Source organism: Drosophila simulans, chromosome 2L (genome assembly GCF_016746395.2).
Source record: "Drosophila simulans strain w501 chromosome 2L, Prin_Dsim_3.1, whole genome shotgun sequence".
Lineage (NCBI taxonomy): Eukaryota > Metazoa > Arthropoda > Insecta > Diptera > Drosophilidae > Drosophila > Drosophila simulans.
In genome coordinates, this window is record NC_052520.2 from 1,808,200 (window position 1) to 1,819,348 (window position 11,149).

Consider the following 11,149-nt stretch of genomic DNA (forward strand, 5'->3'; position numbering starts at 1 on the left):
GTGTCTCGTACATTTTCACTTATGACTGGGCTCACTTATTTGTGTCGTCCTCCAATTTATCGAGTGTGCTAACAATATAACTCCGCTTTCGATTACACCTAAAAATGGTTATCCCATTAATTTGTATATACTACCAACAGCCGTTACTCTGAAATCGATATTCCATCACAGTATTAATCATTTTAAAAGGGTTTTTGTTGATTGTTAACTTTGGTAGCCGTCAACACTTCGTACAATGCTTCCTAATATTGTGTTCCCGTACTCTCCTCGGTGTTTACTTACAATTTTGGTGGCTCCAGTTGACAAGACCATTTTATTGCTCTCACGTGGTCGAAAATGTTAGGTTCAAGCCGCGAGATTCGTCCTTATTTGGCAAGACAGCTGCTGAAAACCACTCTTTATGGATCCTGGCTATTTGGGTTATTCCCCTTCACCCTCGACTCCGGAAAAAGAATACGCCAACTCAGGCGATCCCGCTGTCTAACTTTGTACGGCCTGGTAGTTAATTACTTCCTTATATTTACTCTGATTCGATTGGCGTTTGAATACCGGAAACATAAACTAGAAGCCTTTGAACGAAATCCTGTGCTTGAGATGATAAACGTAGTAATTGGAATGATAAACGTTCTTTCAGCCCTGTTTGTACACTTTATGAACTTTTGGGGCAGCAGAAAAGTTGGTGAGATATGCAACGAACTTTTAACTCTTGAGTATCAAGACTTTGAAGGCCTGAATGAGAGAAATTGCCCAAACTTTAGCTGCTTTGTGATTCAAAAGTGCTTGACTATATTGGGCCAGCTGTTATCATTCTTCACACTCAACTACGCAATTCCGGGCGCTAAGTCCCATATATGTCTAGTACTTCTGAGCTGCCTGATGGAAGTTTCCCTCAATTTGAACACCATGCACTACCATGTCGGAGTCCTGTCAATCTATCGCTATGTATGGCTGATAAACGAACATCTCAAGGACCTGGTGAGCCAACTAAAACTGAATCCTGAGGCAGACTTTTCCAGGATACACCGGTTTCTATCTTTATACAATCGCCTTCTAGAGCTAAATAGAAAATTGGTGATCGCCTATGAATACCAAGTGACCCTATTTATAACAGCTCAGCTATCTGGAAACATCGTGGTCATTTATTTCCTCATTGTATATGGATTTAGTATGCGTACTTATTCTATCTTCTTGTTGGCCTTCCCGAATTCCCTGTTAATAAACATTTGGGATTTCTGGTTGTGCGTTTCCGTATGCGATCTTACCGAAAAAGCTGGTGACGAAACCGCAATCATACTAAAAATATTTTCTGAACACGAGCACAGAGATGAGCAGCTAGAAATAAGTGTGAGTACATGTGTAAAGATTATTTGAAACATTATTTAATAATTCCTCCATTAGGTCAACGAGTTCGCTTGGCTTTGCAGTCACCAGAAGTTCCGATTTCAACTGTGTGGACTATTTTCTATGAACTGTAGAATGGGCTTCAAAATGATCATAACCACTTTCCTCTATTTGGTTTATTTAGTTCAGTTTGATTATATGAACTTGTAAGTGAAATTCTTGAATTTATTAAAAGACATATTTAATGAATTCAAAATTGCTTCAATTTGTTGCCAGTTATAAACGATTCTAAATCAATAGCTCAACCCTCGTGCACCTTTATTAATAATCCTAAAAGGGTTTATTTAGATTAATTAACGTAATAGCTCCAGTTCAAATATGATTGTACGGTAGTGAGCTATTTATCTGCTGTGCAATTGACCATTTAATTTTCGTTGCCTAGTCGAATATGTTTGCATCACGTAGCGACTTGCAATCCCGTCTGTGTTGGATTATTCTAAAGGCAACCTTGTATTCATCCTGGTTACTTGGAGTATTTCCCTACAGATTCGATTCGCGAAATGGCCAGCTGAAGCGCTCCAGATTTCTACTATTTTACGGACTAATCGTGAACTTCTTCCTGCTTCTGAAAATGGTGTGCTCAGGAGGTCAGAAGCAGGGCAGTCCCGAGGCATTTGCGCGGAATCCAGTCCTGGAAAATACACATTACACAACTGGCATGGTGACCATTTTCTCATGCTTGGTAATACATTTTTTGAACTTTTGGGGAAGCACAAGAGTGCAGGACTTGGCCAATGAACTGCTAGGCCTTGAGTATCAGCACTTTGCCAGTCTGAATGAAACTAGTTGCCCCAAGTTCAACTGTCTCGTGATTCAAAAGTCGGCTTCTGTGATTGGCCTTTCAATGTCATATCTGAGTGTAGCCTACGGACTGCCTGGCAACAACTTCTCCGTGGAAATGGTGGTCGTAAACTCCTTAGTGCAATTCAGCATTAATTGCAATATAATGCATTATTATATCGGGGCCTTGTTAATCTATCGCTATATATGGCTAATCAACAGACAACTATTAGAAGTGGTCACGACTCTTAAACTGGATCGTTCGGTGGACTCCTCGAGGATTCGGAAATCCCTCTCATTGTACCGCCGCCTTTTGGAGCTCAAAGGAAATATAGTGGCCGCCTACGAGTACCATATAACCCTAGTTCTTACAACTGGCTTAGCCTGTAACATTTTGGCCATATATTCCTGGATTGTGTTGGACATCAGCATGAACATACGATCCATCAGTCTGCTGATTTTCCCGCTGTTCTTATTTGTTAATGTTTGGAATCTTTGGTTGAGCATTGTCGCCTTCGATCTAGCGGAGAATGCTGGCAAAAATACCCAAGCTGTACTTAGACTTTTTGCTGATCTAGAAATGAAAAATATAGAACTGGAAAGAAGTGTAAGTGTGAACTCAAAAAGATACAAATAATCATAAATTTATTTCCACAGGTGAATGAATTCGCATTGCTGTGCAGTCATCGTCAGTTTAACTTTCACGTGTGTGGACTTTTCACTATAAACTATAAAATGGGTTTCCAAATGATTATCACCAGTTTCTTATACTTGATTTACTTGATTCAATTTGATTTCATGAATTTGTAAAAAGTTTCTTATTTGCCTTCCTTCAACTTACTTATTTGTAATATTGTAAGCAAATATGTTCATAGAAAATAAGCACTCATATGATTTGGCTGTTATTAACTTAATTACTTCCCATTTGAAATATAATTTATGGTATTTGTCACTATCTTGATTATTCTGAGCTGTACTAATTAATATTTAATCGACTTTTAGGACCTTTGGGACTTTGAGATGGCTGATTCATCAGTTGTCTTGCAATGATGTTCCGACCTCGATGTGGTCTTCGACAGAAGTTTGTATACGTTATCCTCAAGTCGATCCTTTACAGCTCCTGGCTGCTTGGAATATTTCCATTTAAGTATGAGCCCAAAAAAAAGAGATTGCGTCGTTCTATGTGGCTAATCCTTTTTGGAATCGCCATGAGTTCCAGTCTCCTTATTTTGATGGTAAAACAGAGTGTAGAGGACCAGGAGCATGGGATTAGGTTGGATGTCTTTCAAAGGAACTCCCTGCTCCATCAAATTAGTTCGCTAATGGGAGTAGTCGGAGTGGTGACCATTTGTACGGTGCACATGCGAACCCTTTGGAGGAGCAAGCACTTGGAGGAGATTTACAATGGATTGATGCTGCTGGAAGCCAAGTACTTTTGCTCTGATGCAGTGGAGTGTCCCGCCTTCGATGACTATGTGATCCAGAAAGGAGTGCTGATTGTCGTGGGACTATTAGCTCCCTGGATGGTGCACTTTGGAATGCCAGATTCTAAATTGCCCGTGCTGAACGTCTTGGTCGTCTCGATGGTCAAGTTGGGAACCCTTCTCCTGGCCATCCATTATCATCTTGGTGTGGTTATTATTTACCGATTTGTGTGGCTCATAAACGGTGAACTCCTAAGCCTGGTTTGTTCCTTGAGGGGAAACCATAAGGGCAGCTCCTCTAGAGTTCGCTTCCTCCTGAAACTCTACACCAATCTGGTGAATCTATATAGCAGACTGGCCGATTGCTACGACTGCCAGACGGTCCTGATGATGGCTGTCTTTCTGGCTGCCAATATCATAGTTTGCTTCTATATGATCGTCTACAGGATCAGCCTGAGCAAGATGTCCTTTTTCGTAATGCTAATTATGTTTCCCCTCGCACTTGCTAACAATTTCATGGACTTTTGGCTGAGCATAAAAGTTTGCGATTTGTTGCAGAAAACTGGAAGACAAACATCGATGATCTTGAAGCTGTTCAGTGATATTGAGAATATGGACAAGGATCTTGAGAGAAGTGTAAGTTAAACTGGTGTTACTTTGACAATAATCCTTTAAATCCAAGGTTTGTCTTTAGATATCAGACTTTGCCTTGTACTGCAGCCATCGGAGGTTTAAGTTTCTCCACTGCGGATTATTTCACGTGAATCGTGAGATGGGCTTTGAAATGTTCGTCGCCAGCGTTCTCTACTTGCTGTACCTGGTCCAGTTCGACTATATGAACTTGTGACTCCCCAGGCTTTCAATTAGGGTTGAGTTCCTTTGGAGCTGCCACTAAGTCTGCCAGAAGGACATGAGATGCAATATTAAGCATGTGACATCATGGCAATAAAAGCCGAATCACTTTCCCTACAAGCTGTTGTCGTCGAGTGAATGAAGTAAGTGACTTGCAGTTAGTTGGTAAAAGGAAGGGAAAGTGGAACAGGGCCGCAGGGCAAAACTACAGCTGCAAAAGCCAAACTCCTTTTGAATTCTTTCTCCTTAAACGTGGCTAGTGCAAAAGGCCAGAAGTTAAGCTCTCAAAAACGGAAGAGTCAAAAGCGCCTGAAAGAATGGAGTGGCTGTAAAAAGAGTGCAATTAAGGCCAGCAAATAAATGAGTTTACTGCTTTGCAGCTAGCGTTGAATGGGATTCCTCTTTTTACTACTCCGCTAAAACAATAGAACTAACCTACATGAGCAGCTTTTTAAGGCGCTCTAGCTTTTGTTCACACTAAAAATAAACAAATTAAATAGTATGCATTGTGAAGAAAAATACTCAGGATTTATACGAATCCTATTTTTATTACAATTTAATTTAGAATATATTAGAAACTAGCTTATGTAATGTCATGTTTATATATGACTTCTGACTTTTATTTTGTTTGCTCTTGCAATCACCTGCGCTGGATTTATGCCAATATTTCTACACACTGTGTCCGTTGTCTGTTCTGTCGGACATTGGCAACATTTAGGCCAGAAAACTACAACTGACAGGCAACAATTAGGCCAACAATGTGGGGCGCACAGAAAAAGTCAGACAATGCACAGCCACACACGCTGGGGCCTTCGTCCTTGGCATCCCCAACATCCTTGGCTGTCAGCTACAGTCCTCTGGTCCTTTTCGGCCCTCGTCGGGGGAGAGCCCCATTATCTTCGATTATCGAGAGCACAAAGCCAGCTGCGATAACAGGGCCCAGCAGCCACACTCGACACAATCGCGTAAATTGATTTTTATTATCCTGTGCAGGGGATCCGCCACCACCCCCAGCCCCCTGCCGCCCGGCACCCTCGATTCTCGAGTTTCTGCAAATTTCCTGCCCATCTGCACGGCGGGCAAACAAATATAAACTGGAGTGTACACAAGCATTTGATTTATTGCCCTGGCCCAGGACATCCGCCAATTGTTTGGGCCACGTGGCATCCCCCGGATCCCCGTGGATCCTTTGTTTACACAATAAAATTCCAGCAGTGAAGTCAGCATTAGGTCAACATTCTGGCTGTTGGGGCGACTCGTCAACGTTTACGGATAATTCCATTCGCTCATCTCGATTTGTGCCAGCTTTCAATATATTTTTATTAAAATGACAGCATCTGGTTATCGCCCTGCTGAGTGAAGCACATTTTCACCATTTTCACGGAGGCAAGAATTCATAAAAATTTCCTCGTTTTATGATGATTCGCACTGTCAGCAGAAATAGGCTCGAAATGGGTTTCCTTTATAGTGATAAGTTCGCTTATCTGTCCCTCATTTCTCTCCTCATTATTGGATCATCTTGTTTATGGTATTGGTTTTTATGCTCAATGCCACAAATTGTATATGAACGCGACAAAAGTTTCAAACTTTAATATTTGTTTAACAATAGATACAAAAAAAAAGAAATCGCAAGCTGTTTCTTAGCCAAGAGCAATTAAAGTGTTGCCAAAAGAATATGGCTGCGATATTTAGCCAGACTTTCCACTAATTGCCCGGGTCTTCTTGGCTTCCTTCCATCGCATTTTCATCCTTCAGATAGTTTCGTTTTAGCTGGGGACACAAATCGGCTTTGCTCCTCGTTGAATTGTTGTTTAAACTGCCAGCAACTTGCAGCAAATTGGCAATTATTTAATCCTCAAACTTTTGTGAGCCAAACTTTTGGTAGAAGCTCCTCCTTCCCTCCGCTCCGATCGGCTTATATAAATTGGGGGCTGGAGGCCCAAATTATAACGCATTGGCAAACTAATTAAGGCAGTCGGCTCGAATCAATGGAACAATTGGCGGGAATTTATCGTAATTAGGAAAGGGCTGAGGGTTGCCCTTTCATTAACTGCTTTCCTTGAAGTTCAAAGTCTGCGCAGTTGACTCACTCCTCAGTCCATCAGGAACATTCCCCGATTTGCGGCTGCTGGAAACCATATAAATTTAAATTAAAATTTGCTGATAAACTTTGACCTTTCGTACGCAGCCTTCGGCAATCCTTTTGGGTCATTGAACGTCCTTTACCTAAGAGAAAACGAAAAAGTTTCGTCTGTTTCGTCCCTAATTACAATAAATGGACAGTCAGCCCGATTTTGTGGAAGGCCTGGCGGCAAATTTTAATTAATTTGCTGGACAAATTATAAATTGAGGTGCGCTTGCTGTCAGAAAAGTGTGAAAGGTAGAATTTTTATCTGATTTGAGAAAGCAACGCAGACCTTTCCTTACTAAGTCATTTGGATAATTGGAAAGCTATTACATATAATTTAACGTAGGTGCCCAATAAAACACACGCTCCCTACCCCGAGTGACTTTTATATTGCCATAAAATAATGGCTGCACCAATAAATATTCCGCCAGACAAAAACAGAATGATAGCGGAAATTATCGATGGAATATACGAGTCTGCCTCATGAGCACGCGATGGCGCATTTCGGCGAACTAATGTGTCCATCAGGATTTTTATGGTGTAAACAAAGCAATGAACAATTTGCGCGCAATCCGGATAAAGCCAATAAATCAAATATATTGGCCAGAGCGAAAGGGAGGAAATGCGGCCCGAAACTTTCTGCTGAGCCAAGTTTAACGGCTACAGGAGTTGGTCTGTAAGTGAATAGGGAGCGCAGGACTCAGGATAATAAAAATCAATTTACGCACTTTTGCTGCGAGCGACGCGTCCTTTGTAGTTGTTTTTACTGCCGCTTCGCCTGCCAATGTGGCTGATGTCCCCGTCGGCATTGTCTTCCTCCTCTGGCCTTCTAATCGGGGCTAATGGCGGTGATTCTTGGGATTAGAAGGGTGGTGACTGGGGGTGGGTGGTCTTGGCCTGGCCTTGACAGCGGTTGGCCTCTGACAATAAGTGGCTAAGGGTCAGATTATCCGCAGCCTCGAGCGTTGATTTTTAACAGGCTTTATCCCTGCACTCAGCACTTTAATTGATGCCTTCCAGAGCGGTTGGATGTCAATGACCTTACAGCGTGGCTATGTCGAATGTAATTTAATACATATTTTTATGTAAAGATATTACAAGTCAAAACATAATACTGAGACTTTCCTAATTAATTGTATTCTTACTGACTTAATAGCAGCACTTATAAAACATACAACATGCGTTTATTTGAATGGAAATCCACAACAAAAGCAAAGCCCGGAGCACAATAAATCAGGAAAAACAAGCAGCCAGCAAGGGAAGTGTGGAAACAGTTGGAAAATCGCAGTCAGGGAAATTAGCAGAGCACACACTATGCATCGCACAAGAGTCGAACAAAGAAAATGCGCCAAAGCTACTGCTTTCAGCTTTTCTCTGTTTTCTCCGCAGCCATTGTTCGCCGGAAAATCCAGCTGCATTCTTAGCCAGCCGAAAAAAATATACAGAGAGCTGAAAACTCGTTCATTTGTTGGCCTTAATTGCGCTGCTTTTCACAGCCACTCCATTTCCCCGAATCCTTTTGACTTGTGCATATTCTCCTTTTGGCTTTAGAATGGCCTCCTTTTGGGGAGAAAGGGAAATAAATCTCCTTTCATTGCTTCGTTTTTCCTGCTGATGTCCTGCGGCCGTGTTCCCGTTCGCTCGGCTTAAAAGTCACAAGGGGGCTTTCACTTAGGCACGACTCCGTATAAGCCCGGGTACACATCCCACTTGTTCTGCCACCCTTTTGGAAATCCCCTGACTTCTTGAGCTGTCACTTGTTAGTCCCGCGAGCTTCCTTTTAAGGACCCTCAACTCCAGACGACACAAAGAAGTGCGAACCAATTAGAGGACTCTTCCAGGGCGCGCTTTTAATGGGCTATCTTCACAGGTTCCAAAAATCGAACTGGATGAGGAACAGCAGGTACAGGAAGCTGGTGATGGCCATGCGAAAACCCATCTCGTAGTTCACGTAAAACAAGCCGCAATGGTGGAATCTCAGCCTGCGATGGCTGCAAAATAATGCAAAGTTCGTGATCTAGGATGAAAAGAGTTTATTAAAATTCGCAGTAATGTTGTGAAGTAAAACTTACACTTCTCTCTAGTTTCTCATCTATGCTTTCAATGTCATTGAACAACTTAAGAATGGTGGAAGTTTGTCTCCCAGTTCTTTCTGCCAACTCGCAAATCTCAACGTTCAACCAAAAATCCAGCATGTTAATGACCAGCGCTTGAACGAAGACCATAATTTTAAAGTCCAGGCTTTTGTTTAGACTAATGGAGTAGATTATGAAGAAGTAGATGCCCAGCACGTTGGCGATCAGAAAGCTGGCCATCACCATGACCATTTGATAATCATAGATGGATGCCAGACGCTGGCTGAGATCCAATAGGCGATGGTACAGATAGAGCAAAAGGTCCACCCTCTCAGACTCAACACTCTCCCCAATCGCCAGTTTGTTGACTAGCTTGAGTAGCTCCTTATTTACAATCCACACATATCGGTAGACAAAGACCACGGCCAGGTGAAAGTGTGAGGCTCCCAGGAGAACAGCCAGAATCATCAAACACATACTGCCGAGTCCAATGAAAAACTGTGCACTGTAGTTTGGTGACATGCCCAGTTCCAAGACCAGCATGGATACTAGCTCCAGGACCACAGAGAAGCCTTTGTACAGGACGAAGCTATCGAAGCTTCTGCACTCCTCCAGAGAATAATTACGAAAGTAGCGATGCTGCAGGTCCTCCAGCTCGTTGAGTATCCTCTCGATATCGCCGCTCTTCCAGAAACTTCTCAGCAGCATTATTGACACCATTGACAGGCTCTGGATGTCGTGAATGCCATTGATCTGCTCGGCCAGTGCGTTCCTGTGGAACAACTCCATTCTCAGCGGAGTTTCGCTCTCCGTGTCATTGGTAACGACCAGCAGAATGAATGCCGCATTCAGGACAAAGCCATACGCAATTAACCACTTGGAACGACGCAATGTCCTTGTCCAGCTATCGTAGGTGAAGGGAAACACGCCCAGGATCCATGATCCGTATAGAGCACCCTTCAACGTGAGGCCAGTCCACTTCTGGCGGAAGCCACTTCCGCTGGGCCGGAACATTCCGCCCGGAGAATCAGCCTCGAATGGTCACGAGTGGAATCCACCGACGAGTGCCAGCTGCGATAAGGTTGGTTGCATATACAAATGGTTTCCGGACATGGTGAGGGAAATGCCGATGAAGGGATTACTTGTCCAGACCAACAAACATTTCACCACTCTGCACTGGAAAAAATCATAAAAACTTCCTCAGTTGTATCTGTTTAAATACATTTGAATAGAACTTCAAGCTATATAATTTCTTCATATATGCATACCAGTTCAGAAAATGTCTTATCTTCCCTGTTTTATCAAACAAATTAATCTTAGTGTAGTTGCCTTGTGTACCATCATTTTATAGGCCAAACAAGTTGTTTGTGCTCATGAGGCGAGCAACATTTGCCGCGATTAAATCATTTAATTAATTGGATGGATACTGCTTGAAGTTCAGTTAAAGTTTTCCGCCCCCAATGTTTCCCACTTAGTCGGGTCATTTCTGAGGGCAGGCTCGTAAAAAATAATTTGGAGCAGCCGAAAGGAAACCTGAAAACAACCTCGAGAAGAGCCACTCATTGCAATTCATCTGAAATCGGCGAGGGGCTTCGAGTGCGATAATATGCCGGCATATTTCACTTCACATCTGAAGAGTTCTCTGGAAGATAAAGAGGAGTAGGAGTCTTTGAGCCTTTGCTGGCTGAAATCCCCTCAAGGGGCCTGCCTGCACTGAGGATTTTCCGAACATGTGCAAATGAAATTTCATTCAATTAGTGTGGCAGACGACATGTTCACGCCCCAATGAGCTGCTGAAATATGAGCGAAGAGTCCGAGAGGAGTGTCCGATTGTGGGGAATATTTGTTGATGTCCAGTCAGGCGGTCGAGTCCTTGAACCCAAGTGCTTGAACCTCCGATTAATAAGGCTCAGTTGCTGCCTGGGTGTTCTCAGTAACTGAATTCCTTCATCGAAGTGGTAGCCATTTTCCATCCAGATATTTCAGTTTTCATTTTACCCCATCCCCATTGGCCGCTTCAAACTTTCAAATGGCTTAAAGTTGTTTCCCGATGCGCCTGCAGTTTTTGACACTGTTGCGAAGTTAACGCTTTTGCAACTACACTCTTTCGGGAAGTTATGTTAGCTGCCAAACTTTTAGCAGCTGTCACCTGGAAGTGCCACTCTTTTCCCCTTTCATTAGTGGTATTTTTCTGGCACCTTTCAAAGTCTTTTTTTGGCGGACTGCAATTGCTGCCTTGACACTTCTTTCACAAGGCTGTAAGTCACCCAAAGGGAAGATCACGGCGTAAAGCAAATCCTTGTCCCAACGGATTTCAATTAATTCTAAAGCACTTTCCCTTCTGCTTTGGCTTGTAAATTGCTAAGCAGATTCGTTCTATTATCAAACCACATTTTCATAACAATTGAGAGCAGCTGAGCCGCATCCTCGGGGTGTCCTTTGTGGGTCCTTTGGGGACATTCGCTACACAGTTTGCAATTAGAATTAGG

General features: G+C 42.7%; 4 protein-coding genes across 4 annotated transcripts; 3 read left to right on the forward strand and 1 right to left on the reverse strand.

Moving 5' to 3' along the window:
* The first annotated feature begins 336 nt into the window (after nucleotides 1-336).
* LOC27207898 (putative gustatory receptor 22b) lies at nucleotides 337-1,551 on the forward strand. Its single transcript, XM_016183530.1, has 2 exons — nucleotides 337-1,344; nucleotides 1,399-1,551. Exons 1-2 carry the CDS (start codon nucleotides 337-339, stop codon nucleotides 1,549-1,551), a joined length of 1,161 nt encoding a protein of 386 aa, XP_016023046.1.
* A 238-nt stretch (nucleotides 1,552-1,789) lies between these two features.
* LOC6730607 (putative gustatory receptor 22c) lies at nucleotides 1,790-3,093 on the forward strand. The gene is made up of 2 exons (XM_002077750.2): nucleotides 1,790-2,788; nucleotides 2,839-3,093. The coding sequence occupies exons 1-2, from the start codon at nucleotides 1,790-1,792 to the stop codon at nucleotides 2,989-2,991; spliced, it is 1,152 nt and encodes a 383-aa protein (XP_002077786.1). The 3' UTR covers nucleotides 2,992-3,093.
* Nucleotides 3,094-3,198: 105 nt separating this feature from the next.
* On the forward strand, nucleotides 3,199-4,674 carry LOC6730608 (putative gustatory receptor 22d). Its single transcript, XM_002077751.3, has 2 exons — nucleotides 3,199-4,241; nucleotides 4,300-4,674. The coding sequence occupies exons 1-2, from the start codon at nucleotides 3,228-3,230 to the stop codon at nucleotides 4,450-4,452; spliced, it is 1,167 nt and encodes a 388-aa protein (XP_002077787.2). The 5' UTR covers nucleotides 3,199-3,227; the 3' UTR covers nucleotides 4,453-4,674.
* Nucleotides 4,675-7,733: 3,059 nt separating this feature from the next.
* Nucleotides 7,734-9,750, reverse strand: LOC6730609 (gustatory receptor for bitter taste 22e). The gene is made up of 2 exons (XM_002077752.2): nucleotides 8,658-9,750; nucleotides 7,734-8,602 (listed from the first exon to the last, which is right to left on the reverse strand). Exons 1-2 carry the CDS (start codon nucleotides 9,672-9,674, stop codon nucleotides 8,450-8,452), a joined length of 1,170 nt encoding a protein of 389 aa, XP_002077788.1. The 5' UTR covers nucleotides 9,675-9,750; the 3' UTR covers nucleotides 7,734-8,449.
* Nucleotides 9,751-11,149: the final 1,399 nt, after the last annotated feature.